The 23,370-nt window shown below is 31.1% G+C and overlaps 2 protein-coding genes across 2 annotated transcripts; both read right to left on the bottom strand.

The window, feature by feature from the left end:
- Positions 1-328: 328 nt before the first annotated feature.
- LOC125072970 lies at positions 329-1,282 on the bottom strand. The gene is made up of 2 exons (XM_047683606.1): positions 721-1,282; positions 329-621 (listed from the first exon to the last, which is right to left on the bottom strand). Exons 1-2 carry the CDS (start codon positions 1,280-1,282, stop codon positions 329-331), a joined length of 855 nt encoding a protein of 284 aa, XP_047539562.1.
- Positions 1,283-5,336: 4,054 nt separating this feature from the next.
- LOC125072969 lies at positions 5,337-10,461 on the bottom strand. The gene is made up of 2 exons (XM_047683605.1): positions 9,960-10,461; positions 5,337-5,590 (listed from the first exon to the last, which is right to left on the bottom strand). The coding sequence occupies exons 1-2, from the start codon at positions 10,459-10,461 to the stop codon at positions 5,337-5,339; spliced, it is 756 nt and encodes a 251-aa protein (XP_047539561.1).
- Positions 10,462-23,370: the final 12,909 nt, after the last annotated feature.

The raw sequence follows: 23,370 nt of genomic DNA, 5'->3' as shown, positions 1-23,370 counted from the left end.
TAAAATTGGTTCGTAGTGTGACACTATCTGGATATATAAAAAAATTAAGGATAAATGATACGGTGGGTAAAATATATACATTTAAAAAAACGCAAATAAAATTTATGATAAATAAATAACCTAGACGAAATCATAGAGACATGGCAAAACAGTAACATAGGATATGCCAACGCTAAACTAAATAACTTTAACACTCCAAACTAAACTGCAATAAGTAATCAACAATAACAATTTAATACTAAAATAAATTAACGAATAAATATTACAGAGCAAAATAGTTCTTATTTAAATATAATGACGCATCATAATCCTATAATAGTTATGATATTTAGGTCGTTGTTTCATAAGGCATGTAGCTATTATAATTATTATTGTAATTAGTGTCATAGGCTCTTCTGTAACCGCCGTGGTGTCCATGTTCATGTTCGTGGTGTTCTTCGTGGCTGTGTGAATGGTGGTGGGATACTTCTGGCTTAGTGATGATCTCATATGTAGTAGATTTGTGACCACCATGTCCTTTGAGTCCAACCAGCGCAGACAACAGAAGAGACATCAATGCTGTCATCAGGGCTTTACCAGCGAGCAGGGCCAAGGCACCAAGAGCTGCCGCTGCTAATGTACCTGTAAAATAATCATATTAGGCGAAAGAAAAATCTTCATGTTTATTTATGTTACATAATGCAGTTATGTATTTTGTATAGTTATATTAAAGATACTTGCCTTTCATCATTAGCGCAGCAGCTAGAAGAGCACCAGTGCCGCCTCCCTTACCACCACCGAATCCATCTCCTTTACTCTTCCTGGCAGTGTTTTCCTTGTCACCTTTTGCCATATTTAAAGCTTCTTCAGACGTTTCTGCATCCAGTAACCTATACTTCAAGGAATGTCCATCCAAGTAATTTTGCAAACGGTACAAAATGAATTTGTTGAGTTTCTCCTCTGGTTTCCCGGGATACTGACGCGACAGTTCCGCAGCCATTTCTTCTGGGCTTGTTGCATTTGTCTGATTCTCTTTCACAATGCTAAGTCCTGGGAGGAGATGGAGCTCATCGCGAGAGCTAAGATCCTCTATAAAGGAGAGCACATGGATTTTCAGACACTTCGAACTAAGGCTGCTTTTGCATTCTTTGTTCAAAGATCTACCCGTTCTTTCGGTATTGGTAGCGTTCCTCGGTTCGTCCATCGCGATGGTCGCTTCAGTCTCATCGACGGATCCATGGAGCTGTTGGACGTAACACAAAACCACTGCTACAGTTAACACTGCCACATTTTTCTTGAACATGATGGCACTTTTCACTTCACCGGTTTCAATAAGAATTCACTTATAGTGGGATCCAAAACATTTCGTTCAACGACAGCACTGAACTGATACTCTAGGTACGACAGAAATTTATTTTATACCCACAAGTAATCTACAAAAAGTACGCAACTGAGCTTGAAGAAATAAAAAAGGAGAACTTTGAACGCTTATTGTCAGAGGCGAAAGATACTTTCAAATGGTAAAATGGTGTTCGATAATGGAAAAGACGAAAATTTCTCGTAGATAATTTTTATTGATTCGTAATGGGTGTTAGACGAATCGTTGTTAGAATTTACGCATAACCTGCATTGATAAAGTAATTATATTATAAAGTATTAAAATAATAAACACCAAAAAGTTTATATATATATTTATACCCTTGCGTAAACGAGTAAATTGTGAAAAAAAAAAAACGTATTCTCACCGAGGAAATAAACATTTATTAGTACATTATTTGTTATTCCGAGATTCATAATTTAAGGGAATAATTAAATATTTTTCCTTATCATACATATGAAAGTATCACCGTACTTAGCTTATTTAGTTTTTAAGATATTAGTTTTATTCAAAGTCAAAATTTATTTTTTTAATTTACATAGCAGATATTCTCTTATTTTACATGACAGCTAAACAAAAATAACTTAACTTTCTCTACGCATTAGAGGGAAAAAGGAGAAAAAATGTAACGGAAAAACGAGGTCTCAGTGGTTTTGTTAGGGTTACCCGTGTAAATAAAAGAAGAATGATCTGTTAAATTTATTTCTTAATTAGAAGCATAAAAGCTTCCAAATGTTTCGTTCTAGAGTTCACATGGACTTGGTGATAAGTTATTATTTATTTTCAAATTACGATACTAATAATATAACAATCATAACGAATAATATAAATGAGAAAGTAAATTTGTTTATTTGTTTGTTATGCTTTGACGTACTAACTACTCGAAATTGACAGCCTCGTTGGTCTAGTGGTTATATATATAATGCCACAGATCCCGATGTTCCTGGTTCAAAATCTAGATTGGGCCGAATAAAATATTTCGAGATTTCCTTTGAATAATTTTCAGTACTAACTAAAGTCTGAAAGTTAGAAGTGTACACTCCCGTTCCATGAAAAGTACGTAAAGCCATTTGTCCTGCGCCTGTACTCATTCTACTCGTGTTGGATTTGCCGTCCCCCTCTGAGACGTGAGAGTGAATGAGAGTGAGGGAATAGAGAGTGCGCAGGTCTGCACACAGTCGTGTGCTATATATGTCATGCGTAGTTGTCTGGTCTCCCTTGAGACTTGCCGCCACGACCGACATCATATGTCATCATCACAATCATAACCACACCACGGAAAATATACATTGGTTAGAACATAGTTATTTGTTAAATAAAACTTTTAGCTCGTATTTAGTATCTCTATGTCTATTTTCAGGAAAGTCAAAAGCGAGAACTATTCCTTGAACGGCATCTATGCATTGGCTGAGTATCCTTTGGACGCTGATTGAACGCCACCGTTTAGTAAAAAGGCTAGGCTATTCATTAAATGGCTTATAAACTTGTAAAAATAGAAGTTGCATATGACGTATCTACTTCTTATTTCAATACGAAAACATCTCCTCAGAGGAACTGCACCTTTGCCAGACTGATTGTTACCAAATGTCATATGAATTCTGCATGTTAAACTTACTTAAGTGTTTAAATGTACGAATTATTGAGCATTGAATTAAATATAAAGATTTCAGATCGACGATTAATTCGGTGGTAGGGCTTTTAGTAAGCCCGTGGAATAAAACGCAGCCTACCTAACTAGTACCGCGTTTTTTTTTTTCACTTAAACAGCGAGTACTTTCTTGACAACCTCTTTACAGTTAAGGTATTATTTTAGAAGAAACCCAAAAATGCCCGCACGATTGCGAAATGTCAGAAAAATAATAAAGTACATTTACAGTCATAGTTATACATTAACAACAATTTTCTATATTTTTCGTAGAAACTTCTCTTCCACGTAAATTTAAAAATATTTTAAGCCTTAATTTTACGGAAGAATATACTTGATATTTAACTTAAATGAAAAAATATTGCGTAGTCATATGTTAGGTATATAGGACTAAAAAGTAACCTATGTGCTATCTCAGTCTATAAACTATCGCTGTTCCAAATATGATTCAAATCTGTTCAGAGAGCCGAGATGGCCCAGTGGTTAGACAGCTGCATGCGTTCTAACCACTGTGTCTTAACCGATGATTTCGGGTTCAAACCCAGGCAGGCATCACTAAATTTTCATGTGCTTAATTTGTGTTTATAATTCATCTCGTGCTCGGCGGTGAAGGAAAACATCGTGGGGAAACCTGCATGTGTCTAATTTCAACGAAATTCTGCCACATGTGTATTCCGCGAACCTGCATTGAGCAGCGTCATGGTATATGATCCAAACCTTCTACTCAAAGGGAGAGGAGGCCTTTAGCCCAGCTGTGGGAAAATTTACAGGCTGCTAATGCTAATGCTAATGCTGTTCAGCCGTTCTGGTGTAATTAACAAACATTCATCCATTAAATTATTCGCATTTATGATATTAATTCAAGGTACTTAAATAAGCACCTCAGGTTTAAATGTGTTGTTTTAAAAGCATAAATATAATATATTTCTTAAAAAAAAGCTAAGTAATTGCTTCTAGAACGTAACCTTCTGTCTATATATTTTATTGATTAGAATGAACTATAAATAAACTGCTCTTGATCTTTGCTATAAGTTCGGGAACTCAAGCTGAAATAATCCGCTCTTAGTTAGACATAACATTCTTTGTCAACCGTCGGAATGGAAGAGCTACTTATATAACTTTGCCGATTAATAAATTCAAATCGTTTGTTGAAAAACTTCAATAAATAAAACATGTTATTCAACACAAGGTTATATTGATGAGAAAAAAGCGTGTAGCTAATACTTGTCGACTTCCAGGCAGGATATATTGTATACATATATAATTATATTTAACTAACTTTTTATTTTAAATGTTGAAAATGAGTAACCACTGAGTTTCTGGCTGGTTCGTCTCGGTAATATCTACACTCTGAACTAGTGGTAGCTTCACTTAAAATAGTTTGTAAATTACAATTCAAAAGTGCTTGTTAAAGCATACTTAAAAAAAATATTCATTTTTTTTTTAAGAAAAACTCAAAATAGTAAAATTTTATATAACTTTATTTCTCAGTGCATAAGACAATTTAAATGAAATGAACATATTGAGACATAGTAACATTAAATATTTGTAATAAATATATATATATGTAGTAAGTATAAATTTATATATATTATGTTGTTTTATTTTATATATTTTTAATATCATAAATATGTTACATAAAATATTTTTCTATAAACAAATACAAAGTATACATGTAAATATTTAAATAAACAAACATTTTTATTTTATACAACAAATTTAAATATTATAATGCTATAAAGAAAAATAATATTTTGTCATAAAATATTAAATACATGCAATAAAAACATAATAATAAAAGTTATAAAATAGAGAAACGCGGCAATTATTTTATAATAAAATAAATAACAATTATAATAAATACTCACTCTCACTCATTCATTCTCAATTCGTACGATATCATTCACATGATAAGACACATACATTATATATAAAATTATCAATTTAAAATATAATACATAGACTTGCAAATAATTAAACAGACACATAATAAATAAATACATAAATAAATTAACAAATTTCACATGTCTCATGTACCTTTAAGTATTTATAAGAGATACATTGAAAAGTATTAAAAAATATAAGCAATAAATAGGTACACATTTGAAGCAATAACTTAAAAATAATTTAAAAAAATTCCTTACTATCGACTATCGATAAATTCATTTTAGTCGATAAATATCTTGTCGATTATATCGATATTCGATTTAAATTTTAACAAAAAATAAATAACTTAAATTATTTCGTTGTGTTTTACAATTACTATAAATGCTAAGACGATAAACATCTCTTTGTATTCGAACAAGGAACTCTTATTGATGTAGTCTTCAAACATTAGCGTCGTCTGATCTTCAAATTCCTGCCATATCCTGAGTGTCCATAACCTCCAACGTCTTCATGGGCCGTCGAATGAGAATGGGAATGACTGTAGACAGGTTTTGATACGATTTCGTACGTCGTGGACTTTCCACCCCCTGATAATGACTTAAGGCCGACTATGGCTGATAGAAGGAGGGACATCAGAGCTGTCATTAGGGCTTTCCCAGCAAGAAGTGCTAAACCTCCCAAAGCTATAGATGCTAGTGTTCCTGAAACAATATAATTAAACAATTAAAATATGAACTAATAAGGAAAGATCCTTAATACGATGCGTTTAAACGAAGTGTTAAATATTTAATTATTCATGTCTAGAAGGTAATTAGTCTCCCAAGTTAGCATGTGATTTGTATACTACAAATCACATCGGGTATGGAATAAGAGCTTAAGCGCCAAATCGGAGCCTTTTGGGAATGTTGCTTAAAGTATTGTCATGAAATCTATTTTCCCAAAAATCGTTTGGTTTATTTTAGCGTTTCTATATATATCTAATCTTATTTTATAATTTATAAATATAAAAATTAATCCCTATTTAACTGCGTCTGTATTTGAATGCGCCAAAAATTGGAAATTTTTACGAGATCTCCGAAACTGTAGGTCTGATTAACTAAAAATTTTGTCGTTCTTTCGAAATATAGATGCTCACTTAGAATAGCATTTTGGAATTTCAACTTGGGGGCAAATTCAAATTGGAGGCGTAACTTTGTATGAATTTCACCCCTAAAGAGTCGAGGCGGTCAGCTAGTGACTAAACACAGAATTAAATCAAGATTAAGATCGTTTTCTAAGAGTTTGTGTTAAAACGCGAAGACATCTTTTAACTGCCAAGTGCTAATCACTTGGTATAAAATGATATAAGTCTGCTCGTAGTGAAGTATATAATGTAAATTTGACTACAATATTTAATATACGTAATTGAAGTTCGCAAATAATTCACTTTTGGAAAATCAAATAATTAATTAATAATAATTGATACCTATACTTGCTTGCACAAACGCTACCGTCAAATTAAAACTCAATATTGTCTGTTTTTGAATCCAACATTTTTTTTGTTCTGTCCAATAAGTTCAGTTATATTTTACCAATTTTATTCTACACAAGTAAAAGTATCACAACGATTTGTATTTGAAAGTAAATCTGTATTCAATAAAATCTTGATTATGAAATTTAATTTAAGAACTTCACTAATCTTCTATCTATCTACGGGACACCGTTTCGAATGTATCTATCTATGATATCTATCATTGTTTCATTACAATTTTTCAGATTATCTTTTTACTCATTAGCAACAATGTTACGACTATTATGTATTAAAAAGCGTGAAATAGTATTGCTTTCGAATTCATGCTCTTGGTCGTTAACGACTATCGTTATAGTCTGGCTTTGTTATCGTCACAGGCTCTAGCCTTGAGTGTATAAGGAATGTTTATAGTATGTTGTTTTGTATTTAAAGCTGTACCTTCAAGCGTGGAGCATTCATTTACATTAAGATCTTTAATTTACAACTGGCTACTATTACAAATCTTGATCACATGGAATGCTGGCAGCATTTACCCCTTGAGTGATAGAGAGTTGAGAGAGTGACGGATTTTTGAATAGATTCAGATTTGAATTTCGAAAAGATTCGGTGAGGCAATATTGTGTAATTTTTGATCTTTTGAAGGAATCGCAAAAGTTGCTAAAATATATTGCCGACTATTTCTTGGTAAACGCACCAAAAGTGTCAACAAGGATGTTTTTTTTCTTTCCATAATTGATCCTGAATTATTGTTAATCGTCGTTACTAATTCGACAAAATCTAATGAAATTTATTTGAGATATATTACAAATAATCTCATCCTGTCAAATAGATACGTATTGGTTGCGTTTTCAATACTAAAAACAAAACTACACGTATAAATAATTCTTACATAATTAGTACAGCAAAGGTCTGTTAAATTTAATGAAATACAGATGATTCTAATTTTAAAATTCGAACGTAAGCCGAGATGGCCCACTGGCCGTGATGATGGCGAGTTGAGCTAAAACCAGGCAAACTACTAAAATTAATTCATTAATTATTAATTAATTAATCACGTTCAGAATAATTCTTCTCGTACTTAGTGGAGGAAAACATCCTGAGTCTCTCAATCAATGCATGCAGGTATGCTGCATGCATTGATTGAGATTATGTCATGTGTATCATATAAGCTCCAATCATTTTCCTCAAGAGGCTTTCGCTCTTCAGTAAGACATTTACGGTCAGTTACTTTACTTAAACCCAACAAGAGTAAATAGGCAAGCACGTTCCAACCTCATCGTTGTCTCTTAGACATGACTATCGACCAGCGCCAACCTTATTAAGAAAAAAATAAATTCTAAATTCAAGTGAAATTACACGTGAAAATTAGTTATGGTTCTTACATTAATATAAAATAATTCTATGAAAGCCAGCGGACACTCATAATATCTCAGGCTAACTATCATTTTATCTTGATCGCCGTCGATGGAAAACTTTAAACACCGGTTACAATAAAGTGTCATTTCTTCGTCATTATTCATGCTCTGATTGACATATAAATATTATTATTTTAGAGAGATTTTTTTATATCAATGAATACAGCGCGATGACGTTTTTAATCGGACAACTTTGTCATTAGCAATTATTACGGACTAGTCTATGTGAGAGCTGAATAATGACGTTACAAAAATAGCTCAGGTATTTATGACAAGAAAAGGGTAGGCATTTGTTTCGTTACATTTTTAGAATGTCCTAAGTGCACCTTCTTTACATTGTAGGTTTGATATTTATAACATCGATCGTAATATTAATCCTGAATTGGGCTTTTACCAAGATCGGTCCAAGATTTTTTATAAGTTTTAATACAATATGTGGCAAATTGACCGCGACGAATCGGCTGCGACAAAAGCACTCTCTAAACCCTTTTACAACACTTATCGTTATGACTTTGTGGTTATTATGACAATTACGATTTTCATATTAAACGTAATAATGAAATTCTTTCTTCTTGCTTTGACAGTCACCAGAAATATTTGATCAGATAAATGGCAATAATTTAGGATTTATCTCGTGTATTATATAGAGATGTTAAATGTATGCTTGTAAACACAGAACTGTTTGGACTTTATTGTTTTTTTAATATTTTATTATTCTGAGCAATTTTTAATATTCATCCAAATCACGGTGTGTGATTTTTGACATGAATTCTAACATGACATGACGATTGCGATGTAGGTGAAGAGTCTAATCTTTTAGTATCGCTGTATATTTAGACATGACGTTGAATTAAAACAACGGAATTAACCTTTTCTGATAAAATTATTAACAAGACCTCTACCAGGGTAAGAAGTAAAGGTGATATAGTACTTTATACGCATATTGACGAATTAAACATATACTGGTGGTAGGTCGCCTGTATAGGTCCCGCCAAATCATCACATATACTAGCACAAAACATCAATCTTTAATATTGGTGTTTTCGAGTTTGAACAGCGAATCAGCCAGTGTAACCAGGCACAAGGATAGCATCGAAGGCTGCGCATTGGCAATGGTAAATATTTTTTACACTGGTCACCACTTAATATCAGTCTCATTTGCCAATCCGACTACCGATTACGTACAATATATTCTTACGTTACTAGTTTTTATGGGTGAAGATAAAACTTAACATCAAATAGTTAATTGGATTGTTTTCCTCAAATAAATAAAGAAATGCAATGCTGTTAAGGGGTCACTGACCAGCAGAGGACTTAGACTGATGAATAATTAGATGATGAGTCGATTTAATAAGCTTGTTTGTTCTATAGATACCCTTATGACTATTTTGTTGAAACTAAACTTATTTTACAAGACGAAAATTATGTCCCCTCTCACGTGTGGGGTAAAAATTTATAGCAAGATTTTTAAGTTTTGTCGAATTACTATAAATATTTATAAAACATGAAGATTTAAATATAGTTCGTTAATAATATTTCGGGTTATTGTAATAAGAAAAAATGGATTTAATGAATTGATTGAAGTTTATGAGATATTGAGAAATATATTGATTATTTTCAACTTTTTGATCTAGGATTCGTGTTTATAGCGTTTTTTTGTTTATTTAATTAAAATTAATTTACTGTTTAACATTCAACAACCAAATAAATAAATAAATTATCCAAGCCAATCCATCATCAATCCGAACCAAAAAACGGAACAGAACTTACAGACCTTTTATATTAAAGTTGAATTTTAAATATATAATATACTTTTTTATCCTACAAAATAAGATTTTAATTAATATTAAATATTTAATAGAAATTAACGTATTAAGGTATTTTTTGTAATATGTACAAAATTACATATAAATATTGGTTGCATATATTAGCTATGTATCGAAATGTAAATATATATGTTGGCGGATTAAAAAACTTTGAAATATAGCTGTTGAACTTTTTTGCTAAAATATGTATTATACGTCATAATATATGTTGTGACGTATTTGTTTACTCACATATTTTTAAGTTTGTTTTAACATTTAAAAAATATTTCGTTTTTTAATTAGACATTTTGATTTTGATAATTAAATTAAAATAACATACCTTTCATCATAAGAGCAGCAGCCACCAATCCACCAAAACCGCCTTTCTTGCCACCACCCAAACCGCCGCCTTTACCCCTGGCTTCCCCAATCAAGGCCCTGGCTTGCTCAGTCGCTCCGTCATCCATCAGCCTCAATTTCACCGAATGACTGTCCAAGTAACTTCCAAGTCTATAAAGCAAATACTTGTCTAATCTCTCGTCAGGTTTCGATGGCATCATCCTCGCTAACTCCGAAGCGAATTCGTCAGCCTTGCTCTCATTATCATTAGACTCTTTCACGACACTTATTCCTGGCAATAGATTCAGCTCGTCCTTTGCACTTAATTTCTCAAGTAGCGTGATGGCTTCTATCTTCAAACACGATGAGCTGAATATGCCGCCGGAGCAGTCTTTTCTCAATCCTCGTCCCGTGAATTCCGTTTGTTCGATAGTGTTTTGTTCGACGCCTTCAGGATTCGGCAAAGCGACCGCCGCTCCAATAATGAATAACATCAAAAACATTTTTTTGGTCAAGCGCGTCTGTGCTCAAACGAATGCGGTTACTATTTGATAACACTTCTGTTTCGTTCTCCTTTTATATATCTCACATACATTAATGATTAGTACGGTGTACTCTGCGACCATTATATTTTCATAGAACGTTGGTTGCAAAAAGTTTAATAAGATACACGGCAAACTCTCCTCTACTACAAGCATGTAAGGTATCTTTTCGCGCATCACATGTCTTTATAAGGTTTTGGTTTATTAACGTAGGCAGTCAGCGTAGTAGAGGGAACTGATATAGATGTTAAAGATATGAATTATCATTTAGATATTTCGCTGAAATAAAAAAATAATTATTACTAATTTTGTTTAGACGTAAGCTGCACTGAAGCTTTCTCATAAAAAAATCGAACGATTCACTTTTCGAAATTCATTTGAATGTCTTAAAACAGTACACAAAATTGAACTCTAACGCTATTAATTTTAAGTTCAATTACTTTGTTGCAATATAACTACTTACGTTATATTATGGTTATATAAATAACGTCTTACATTATTTTGAAGTAGTCAACAGATTTAAAAACATATGTATGACGTTAATTAACTCTTAATCAATTCAAATAAATGTACTTGTATTACACTGGTTTTGCAAATGAACGAATTTTTTTTAATATTATTATTAATTATGAACGTTAAATGCATTGCATTTTTTCAAATCTGTGCAAGCACCAATGATATTATTCATCTCGTACATGAGAACATAGCAATGCAATCTGCACATGCCAGAAGAAAATCTGCTACATATGTGTCCACCCGTGTTGGACCAGCGTCACCAGCTGAAAACCTTCTTAAAGGAGCTTACCTCCTCTACACCTCTAGACCTCTAGTTGATTGAAAGTTGGTTCAATAGGCAGGCATTGAAGTTTTTAAAATTAGATTCGGTATATTCGCAATTTTTCAAGTACAATATTTGGTTTTTTTTTAATTTGCTTTTAAATTAATTACTACAGTATTTTATATCTATTTCGTTTTAATTTCTATAATTATATAATTTAATTGTTAAGTTTGATTTTGAATTTTTATATAGTTTAATTATATACTATATAACATCACGCTAGGGTCCACAGATAGATTAGAGATCGGGTGAAACGCGCTTAGCAGCCATTATAGAAAAAAAAAATATTCATGTACGTTGAAGCCTAGAGAAAATATAGAATCGATAAATACACTTGTAGGTACTTTTTCCCTTGTTCAAGGTTTACGGTACTTTCTTGAGTCGTTAATAGCCCGATTCGCTTTCTGCATCCAAATACTGTGACAATTTTGATGTTGGTAATAAATATTTTACATTTATAATGAGCTGTACGTAATAAAATATTTTAAAAAAAAAATGTAAACATATAATGCGTTTATTTTCTGAATTGTATAATAGGATATGTTATGGTATAAAAATAGGGACACTCAAAATCCAATAAGAAAGCAAATAGACCGGAAAGAGTTCAAGCGCCGGATCAATGCGTTTAGGCCTTTTCTGATACATAGAAGTGTTCATACTTTTTAATCCTGACCTGGAATATGTACTTTGATTGTTTATTTTCCTCGCATTTTTGAGGCCCAACGCATCATAGTGGATATTTGATTTACTTTTAATCATTTTTTTTTTCTCACTGCTGGTCAAAGGCTTTAACCCTTATAGATAATTTATAGAGCACATTCCAAGTTGCTACAGCCCCGGTTAGTAACTTTGGTTAGATTTGCCTTTCTTTAATGTACGATATAAATTAATAATACAAATTAAACTCATATAAACATAGTAAAAGCTTGTCCGGTATTGAAACCACAATCGTTTAATATCAACATCTTCTAAATACTAGTCCATTTGGACACATACCTGCTACGTTTGTGATTTTGTGCAGGTCATTGACTTTTGTTTTCAATTTGTATACCCTTATAATATTTACCGCCTCGATATAAGCTTATAACATAGATAGGTTAATAAAACGTTTGTAATTAGCACTTATTAATATCTCATTATTTTGGATGAGACTTGGCTTAAACTTAGTAACTCAGTGATCCCTTATATGAACCAGTGTGATTTTGACTTTGATGCCTTTTAAGGGTAATTAAATCGAGATTAAGTACACTAATGTACATAAGTGAACGTGTTTCATCACTGAAAAAAGCTTAATGTTGCTTTAATGGATTTAGTGAAATGTAGAAATTTCTCGTTTGGATATTTTATATAACAGATTAAAAAGGAAATTGCCGTCGTTTTCTAAGACAAGAATCATCTTTGGACATTACAGCGGAAGGACTTGGTGATAGGGCTTTGTGCAAGCTCGTCTGGGTAGGTGCAGCTACTAATTACCAAGTAATACTTGGTATTATTGTGTTCCGGTAAAAATGTTGCTAGTGTAACTACAGGCACAAGGGACATAACATCTTAGATCCCAAGGTTGGTGGCGCATTGGTGATGTAATTAATGGTTAATATTTCTAACAGCGTCAATGTCTATGGGCGGTGGTGACCATCTAACATAAAAAGGTAGTTAAAGGTAAAAAATCATGACATGGGTGCAAAATTTGTCTTTGAAAGTTGAAAGAAGTATTTATTGTTCCATCGTCAATTCCATAATCTATTCTGATATATTTTCTTGTAAATATATAAATTTGGATTACTTATGTTTTTTTTCTTAGTGGTAGGGCTTTGTGCAAATCCCTCTGGGTAGATACTTGCCTACCTAGGTGACATAATAAACAATTAGAATAAAAAGATTCAACAAAAGAAAATTCAGAACTTTCCAGTATTTTATTAAGTCAGGTCTGATGCTTTAATCAAATAAAATGGTCCTTAATATTTATAGCACATTTATAACGAGGACAATTTTCTCAAAACACAATGCAACGATATACGAAATATTTATATTATATATATTCATTCGTGCATCAAAAATAACCTAGCGAAAATAATTGTTGGTTCATTTTTGTTTCATTTCGCGCGTGTAACCAAAATTTCCTTTCAAAGTGAAATCAAGTCTGTTCAATTTACGATTTAATACAATATCACTTTTAACGTTTACGTGACTTATGGTTTCCGTTAAAATTTCGATCCGATAGATAAAGTTTATTCTTAATAAACTAAACTAAATAATGAGAATTTATATAAGATGGCCCAGTGCAACATGAATCATAACAGAAGGTTGGGGGTTCCAACTTGAGCAAGTATCACTGAAATGCGAATGGTGGAATGAAATGATGATGATCTCTGTATGCGTTGGGTTGACATCGGCCACATATGTATCCACCAATGCGCATTGGAGCAACGTGGTTGAAAAGGCTCTTAACCTACTCCTCAAACGGAGAGAAGGCCCAACAATAAGAGGCTACTTTACTTTAAAATTCAATAAGGAATATGTTCAATGAAAAAAACAAAAACTGAAGCGCTTGGAATTAAAAATTAATCAAGGAAATTAAAATCAGAAGACTGATGGCAGTGTTGCCAATTAAGGGTGTATTACTGTGGACTTTTAAGGATCGAATAAATTAATGAATAAACACAATCTTGTTACTCGACTGCATAGAGTCAGTAACTCTTTTGTGGGGCAATGTATACGCTTCTACAACAGGATCCCAGAAAGCGTTCAAAATGCTTCTGTTGCGAAATTTAAAAAAATTGTTAAGGAACGCTTGTGTGCGAAAGGTTACTATACAATTAGTGAGTTTATGTTTGATAGCACACCTTGGGAATGAAACGATCGCCTCCTGGCTGTTTCTACTCATATACAATTATGTATATAATTAATTTGACGTAAAAAAAAAGTCCCGCTGAGTTTCTTTCGCCGGTTCTTCTCAGGTCAGGGTGTTTTCTTTTTCCGAACCGGTGGTAGTGTTTAACTTGACAATCAATAAGAAAGTGTAATACTTCTATATTGAATAAAGGAATTTGAGTTTGAGTTTTGAGTTTAATGGAAGCGCCAGGACACTAGAGATCTCTTAAAGTCTATCTATGTTTTACAAAGAAGCATGTAATTTCGCTATACGCTTCGCTAACACCATATAAATATAGTATGAATTACAAATAAATAAACAATAAAGTGTCATAGTGTGTCGTATCATTTAAGGATACTAGTTTTTCTAGTGTATTATTTTAATTAGAACTGCAAGTAGATACTTATTTTTTATTGATTTGATTTTAATCGCGTAAACTCTAAAAAGCAACAATAGTTACATGTTCAATTAGTCCTTAGTTTCATTATAGCGCAATAAAAGTCTTCATTCATCATGTCGTGCCGCTGAACTATTTCAGCCATGATGACCATTCCTAAGGGAGGCTAGTCGCCACCGCGCATGTTATATGTTATACTAGCTTTGCCCGCGACTTCGTGCGCGTTTGAATTTAACATAAAGTTGTTGTTCTAGCCTAAGTTACTCCTTATTACATCACCTTTCTGCCAGTGAAAGTCCCGTCAAAATCGGTTAAGTCGTTCAAGAGATAAGTTGGAACAAACAGGCAGACAGTCAATAATTGATAAAAATTTTATATTTGTAAATGTACCGTGTTTACATTAATATGCATTTAGTTAAAAGCGATCATTTTAATGTTACAAACAGACACTGCAATTTTATTATATACTAGGTGTGCCCGCGACTTCGTTCGTGTTTGAATTTAACAAAAAAAAAAGTTATTGTCGTAGCCTAAGTTACTCCTTATTACATCAGCTATCTCAGCCAGTGACATTCCCGTCAAAATTGATCTAGCCGTTCCAAAGATTAGCCGGAACAAACAGACAGACGGACAAAAAATGTTATATAGGTATATGTACCATGTATACATACATATGCATTTAGTTAAAAGCGGTAGTTTTAATGTTACAAACAGACACTGCAATTTTATTATATGTACATGTATATAGAAGTGTCAAGCAATACAAGCTTACCTCAACGTAGCTATAATATCATGATTTCCGACACGTTAATCATTTTCATGATAAAAATATGCTTCGCTTGCGTTTTTGGGGTTGGTCGACAGGGCTTAGGTTTCCTTGGAGTTCAAACTTGCTTCAAACCAAATTTCATCGAATTCGGTTCAGTGGTTTGGCAGTGAAAGAGCAATTGACAGAAAAACAGACAGTCAAGGTTACTTTCGAATTTATAATGTTAGTTAATATACACACACACAAACAAACAAACACACATACGCATGTATATATTATATTATAGTACACATAATAAAGAAAATTCCTTACCACATTAGTTTGACATATTTTTGTATTTATTTTTTTCTCTTTCTTTGTACTCTCTTAATATATGGAAACATAATATTTAAACTTAATAATAAGTCTAATTAATGTAAGCACCAATTGGGATGTCACTGACCCCTAATATACGGGGTCTTCTAGTTTAGAGGTAAAGGGCCTCTTTGATGTTTATGTAATTTGATGTATTAACAATAGGTACATATACTTGATTTCATGTGTGTGTAAACACTATACCCTGTTCAAGTTAGCTTGATCTTTTTGTCAGACGGGCTAGTGATGAGAAACAGAAAAAATAACATACATATATAACAGTCGATGGAACGATGGAATCCGTAATTCAAATTAGAATTTAAAAAAAATTTAACTTATTTTTCTAAAAAGATTTATACCAGGTAAAGAGTTACCACTAGCCAAAGAGACCCCGACCATAAGGGCCCCCGTTCGTAACAATAATTTAACAATGATCTTTAATAAGGATTTTTATAATCGATATATGTAGCAGTTACTGCCTGTTATTCGCGTCCCTACCGTCCGACCGATGTAACATTGTACAAGCGTCTATTATATTCAGTGCTTCTATTTAAATTTTAATTTGAAGCAATAATATATAATAGAAAAATTCTTAAAATTTTCGGATAACTTTTGAATCTTTAGGAATTTTTGTATGATATGTATTTTTGTTAAATTTTTTCAATTTTTAAAATCATTAAATTAAGAAAATAATATGTTAGTCATTGCAAAGTTATGTCGGTCAGAAAAAATTACATCTGTCAAAAAGATCAAGCTATCTTGTACATATATATATGACATAAATTCAGACACAGTAATTGTAAAGTTTCTAATAAATGACTATATGAATATATTTTGTAATTTATTTTTACATTTTTTATTGTGTGAGTGATTAGTGGGTAATTAGGTATCATATGTCCTTTCTTTGCCTTTGAAAAACAAATAAAAACCCCAATGTCTACTTGTTAGGGTTATTAGATTCGAAATGGCACAATAGCTAAAACACGTGTTACAATATTAAGCGAAAATTACGGATTTACTTATTATATTAACGGGTTTACTTATATGTTTGTTATTGACGGGTTTACAAATACCACTAATTGTTCATTTATATTTCTAAAGTGTTGTAGTCATAATTTATATAAAACTCGTTATTCATCCGTTCATAAGAAATCGATAATCATTTCGATCTTAATTTTATTTAATGTCACATTTTAAATGCAATTAGAATCGCTACAAAACTTGATAGAATTGTCATAATATACAATAATAAAAAACAAACAAACATTGTTCTACTTTTAATCACTGATCGTGCCTGACAATATTTATGAAAGTTATTTTTAGGCAAAGGTAGTGAAATCAAATATAAATATAGAACACATTTTAAGAAGAATTGCATGTTTTCATTGGTTAATGAATATCCGAAATATTCAAATACTTTAATTGGCATGGATGGACTCTGAGCAGGTGAAACTATGTTAAACAAAGAGTCTGAGACAACCAAGCAATAAAAAAAAAACAAATGTACCTATGTAAAGAGAAGCCTAAATAAAGCAATAAAAACAAAACTAAATAAATGATTTAGCAAACAGCAAAAATGTAATAATGAAAGATGACTAGCAAATCAGACGCACTCTTTCACACTTTCAACAAAAAAATAAAAAAACAGCTCTCTCTAGCGGTCGATGGTAACTTCATTTTGTTATTTTTGTTAAGAGCGCAAACGTTGAATTTTAATTTTCGTAATTTTATAAGAGATGGCGTTGAAAGCTTATGTCTGATGTTTTGATTAACTTGTCAACAGATGGCGCTAGGAGGTATGTTTAAAAAAAGAAAACTGTCGTTCTCTTCTGTTCGTTTTGTTGTTTATTTTTAAATTATTTTCTTTCGCATGTAATTTTTCAATATCATTGTTCATTCTTATATTTACTATTTGATACACTTATATAGATTTAACGAAACATTACGATGTTTTATGAAAGCATGATCATTAATTTATATAAGGTATATCAATTTAAAGAAGCACTTTAATTCATAGAAAACAATCGTAAAATTAAAAAATATATGTCTTCAAGGTAAGATTTTTATTTTTGTTTGTTTCTTTTTAATTCGATTTTTTTTGAAATCGTCGCTACCTAACCTTCATCTTATTAAGAAAACATGGATCATAAAAGTCACTAGCCAGCATATTAAGCGTAGAATGTAGGTTATTATTTTTATCCTGTCAATTTGATAGGGTTCAAGTTAACAAACATTATGACCACAAAATTGAAATATACCCGATATTAAAATTGTATTTTGTATTTGTCCGGGTAATGTATGCATAATGTTTAACTTTTTTGGTCATCGACTGTATAATAATTATCACAATACCTCTTACTTTGATTGCATAATTCAAAAGAAATATTCAACGGTGACATCAATCAATACTCATTTCAAAATACACCTTAATATAAGCATATAAGAATGTATTTTCATTGTTCAATGTAAGTAGAATGTCGTGAGGTAAAAATGAAAGTTGTGAAAGTGACACCTGTATTCGAAATTTAAATTGTTATGTTTTGTTTCGAACTATTATTTGTTTTTATTTTCGAAATGACGTCGCTGTGTTTATGCGAATTTTGTCAATAATTAAAATTAATTTAATTTTCCTTATTGAATTTTGTGTTCGTCTGGATATAAAATACATAGAAAATAGATAACCAAAATTTTGATTAAAATGTAAATTAATTAATTAATATTATAATATGTAGGTATATTGGTTTAATGGCACACACGCAAATATATTTGTAATTAGTTTATATCTGACTGTAACTTTCAAAAACTTAGATATAAATTATTCAGGAAAAAGTAGAGAGTTCCAAGTATTTATATTGATAATACATTATACTTTTATAAGATACAATAATATATTAATATTTTATTATCTACGAGTCTATTAAAATAAATAAATTATTATAAAAAAAGAACAATTTTTCCATATTTTTTTAAATCTTCTTTAGTCTCCTTTTTCTATAAGGAATAATATAAATTGGCTAAGACTAAATAAACCAAAAAAATACTGTTCCAAATTTAAAATTTCAAATATTTTTAAAAAGGCTAATAAAATTAAAAAGTTACTAATAGTGACGTTCTAAAATTGATTTTGAAAAATTTTCACACATTCGTAAATAAATATTTATTCTTTTTGTCACATATACACAAAATTTCATTTGTGTTAGTACGTACTACGTAGAGACAGATATATACTTTTCAATATTAAAATGATACACACATATGTACATTATTTATCCGAAGCATGTCACTAGGTTTAACATTCCATCGTATATTCTAAATACATATCAACATTGTAAAATCGTTCTAAAATTTAATAAGATTATCAACCTTATTACCTGTGTCATACAGGTGTTATGTCTGATTATACATTGAACTATTTTCAACCTTATTACAATAGACATACAGGCTGTAAATTATATAGAAAGGTTTGTACATAACCGTGAAAGTGGCGTCGTCATGACTTCCGTTTTGAAGTTCATTGCTAATGTGTTTTGAGTTATTCTAGAGTTTATTTTAATTTTGAAAAATAAACTTATTAATAATTTAATTCAAAAATCGAACGTCCACTTTTCCCGTCTTAACCTTTCATTTAGTTTTTGCTTGAGCCTTCCTATACGTATACAGAATTACTTTAGTTTGAAGTTGGCCGCCGCGCCTTGGCCAAAACTGGCCAGGAAAACTTCCTTTGTATTTATGTACATCGATGATTAAATAATCATGTTATATTGAATTAACTGTTCAGGAATATATATATGAATAGAGGAATACAGCGAGTATTCTAAGTGACATGAAAAGGTCGTTAACCTTATCAATTTTTAACCTTGCATTTATTAATACAGGATGATTATTTGTCGTCGAATAGGGAATGAAAGTTTGTATGGAAATTCGAAATTCGTCTTATCAAATGTCATAAGTATGGAAATCGTAAATTATGATTTTGTTTTAGAATAAAAATACCGTATAAATAGAATATTAGTACATAATCAGGACTAAAATTATTGTATAATAATACAATTGTTATAATACTTTGTGAAAATTCATATACATTGATGATGACAGGCAAGCACTACTGAATTTCCATGTGCTCAATTAGTGTTTGTAATTCATCTCGTGTTTGCAGTAAAGGAAAACATCGTGATGAAACCTACATGTGTCTAATTTCAATGAAATCCTCACACATGTGTATCCACAAAACCGCTTTGGAGCAGCGTGTTGGAACATGCTCCAAACTTTACCTCAAAAGGGATAGGAGTCCTTAGCCCTGTGGGACTTTACCAGGCTGTAACTTTTAACTAGAAGGTACATAGATAACAAAATTATTAAAGGTCATTGAACTGTATCAGCAGAACGCCTTACTAAAATATTTTCCGTTTAAAAATATTATAAAAAGAACGATCTTTTACTTTTGAATATATCATAAGTGCAATGACATCGCGTGTGGTCACATATGGTTATGTGAAAGTCGGTTTTGAAACAGAGCTCAGTTTAATAGATTTGTTATGATGTAGAGAGATCATAGGCGTATTCTAAACGTTGAGAGTATAGAATTGGTAAAAAAAACTATTTAGTTTCTTGTCTGTTCTCAGTAGAACATTCCAAACATTATAATTCTGAAATAATTATAAGAGTCTACTTGAATAAAGTATATTTTAATCTTGATACAATACTACTCTACTCTTTTCTGTAATTGTAATTCATAGAAGTATAATTAAAATGTCATCTTAGACTTTCTTTACAATATGTAACGTGTTGATTCAGAAGAGTTTATAAGAGTCGATTTTAATTGAATATGTTTCTTCTGATTATTTAGTTTATAAATTAAACATTTATTACAAGTTAATTATTATAAAATATGTAATAATTATTCAGATCTATTTATAGAGTTAGATAAATAAAAAATAAATGTTTTAATTTCTACTTATTTATGTTACACAAAGTTCTGTTCATTTAATTTTATTGTATAAATTGAATGACAATAAATGCTAAATACATTTATTACAACTACCATTTAGTCTAACTTCCAACAATTGTAAATATTGTAGTTGAATTTACTTAAAACATAAATGTTCTTTAAAATTAAGAAAGAATAGTTTATACGTACGAGCATAATAAAGGAAAAATAATTCAGCTTAAATAAAAAAAAAGTAATAACATAGAAAAAAACATTAAATTTAGACGACATTACGGCTATATATTTTACATAAGCTATTTCTATTTGATAATTTAATTAAAGAAATCTTGTTTTCTTTTATTCAATTTCCAATTTAGGAAAATAGTTTTTTATATAATTTAAAATAGCTGGACCATAAAATCGTAGGATCATTGATTCGAAATCTTGATTCTAACGAAAATAATAGTCAAAAACAAAAAAAGATACTAACGTACCTACGTAGTGAATATTAAGATTTTTTTATAAATAGAATTTTCGTCGATAAACGTACATTATTATAGTCATATTATATGCTACATAGACATAATTGAATACTATATTTATTTTTTATTAATACATCCCCCAATTTAGTATCGCAATGTTCAATATATTTATGTTTATAATACTAAAACTTAATCATTCCTATCAGTACAATACATGTAACACAACCCGGTGCGCCTCGCCACTCACTTTCAACTTTCACACACTTTCACAAACGGACATCCGGTTACGAAAGCATTGACAAAATGCCACTTGGTTTCGGAGAAATCTTATGTAATCGATTTCACTTATATACATACATTTTTTATATAATACATAAGTGAAGTGATCGAAACGTGGACCATGATGTTGTGAAATTATAACTTGATTGAATCACGAGATTTTAATTATATATGAATACTACATTCATATATACTAATATATTTAAATTGTTATTTATAAAATCATTATATACTAAAGTCACCATAGTCGGTCCGGATGTATGTTTATTGTGATATGGTTATATCTATTATTTTTTGTAGGTAATATTTAGGACTTTTGTAGATAAATTCTTATCTGTCTCACAGATTAATACAGGGTTTATATATTTAATTTATAATTGTTTTGTTAATGAAGTACTTTCAATTATTTTATATAAATTTATATATGAAGCTAACATTAGATCATATTCAATTTTTATAGGTTTGTAATTTCTAAACAAAAATATAAAGTATTATTAATTCTGTATTGAAAGTGTTGTCAATTCTGTGTTGATATTGAAGCCCATTCGATTTACAAAATGATGAACAAAATTATTTAAAATAATTTGATCAAATATGGAACGTTTTGGTTGTATTGATGACGTCATTGTGCATCTATCTTGTTTTTGAAAATGGAGTTTAAACGTCCAATATTGATTATTTTTTAGGTACCATTAGGGTGGAAAAAATATATTCTAAAGTACGTCTTTAAGAAAACATTTTACATGCTAATATTATAAATGTAATTGTGTGTACATATTGATGTGATCATTTGTGTGATCATCTGACTGTTCAAATTCGTAATCATTGTTTTAATTCAATACAGAAGTTGAGGGAGCCGAGATGGCCCAGTGGTTAGAACGCGTGCATCTTAACCGATGATTTCGGGTTCAAACCCAGGCAGGCACCACTGAAATTTCATGTGCTTAATTTGTGTTTATAATTCATCTCGTGCTCGGCGGTGAAGGAAAACATCGTGAGGAAACCTGCATGTGTCTAATTTCAACGAAATTCAGCCACATGTGTATTCCGCCAACCCGCATTGGAGCAGCGTGGTGGAATATGCTCCAAACCTTCTCCTCAAAGGGAGAGGAGGCCTTTATTACAGCAGTGGGACATTTACGGGCTGCTTATGATTATTATGAACAGAAGTTTTACTAATAATGTTCCCTCCGACCTGCGAAAATTCGCCATAAGAAAACCAGGGGAATTATTATCAGTGTTTTTTTTTAAATGTGTATCTGTTACTTGTTATTATTAAGAATATATCCCGAAGCAACTGTCATAATATTATTTCCTCAAATTAACGAGTTGGTGGAGGACTTTTTAATTTGTTTAAGTAGCCCTGTTCTGCTGATCGCACAGACAATTCAGTCTTAACGTGTACTATAATACTGTCATAGAAATCAACGTAAAGAATCTAATGCACACCAAACTCGAATTAAATACAAAAAAGTGGAAACTTTATAAACGGCTGCTCTTCATTCTAACTTTTCCAATACAATATCAACGACATCCCAATATCTTTAAGCGACAATCATCCTTAACACCTGTTTTTTGCTTAGTAAACATGTGAAAATCGTTTAAATTAACCACGGTAGTTGTATTCTTTTGTATTGATAGTTTATCTTGGACTAGTACATAACTTCACGTAGCTTCAAGCGATAATCGCATTTAACGTCCGCATTGGGTTAAGATGTGTTGTGAAAATTCCTTGGAGTATGATTAGTCGTTATGTTCTTTTGATGGGAAAATTATCGGGGCCACTATGTTTGCTTGATCACGAGAAAGCTGAGAGAAAGGTGCGGGCCCAAATTCCAAGATGGTGAAAGAATTTTTTTTTTCTACGTTATGGACGCAGGTGTTTCGATTCGAGAAGAGTAAATATGTATGTACGTTTTATGTGTTATTACGCACACATTGACATCTAAATT

The sequence above is a fragment of the Vanessa atalanta genome, chromosome 23, assembly GCF_905147765.1.
Source record: "Vanessa atalanta chromosome 23, ilVanAtal1.2, whole genome shotgun sequence".
NCBI classification, from domain to species: Eukaryota; Metazoa; Arthropoda; class Insecta; order Lepidoptera; family Nymphalidae; genus Vanessa; species Vanessa atalanta.
Note: the sequence above shows the minus strand (reverse complement) of the source record. Positions and strands in the feature narration are given on the sequence as shown.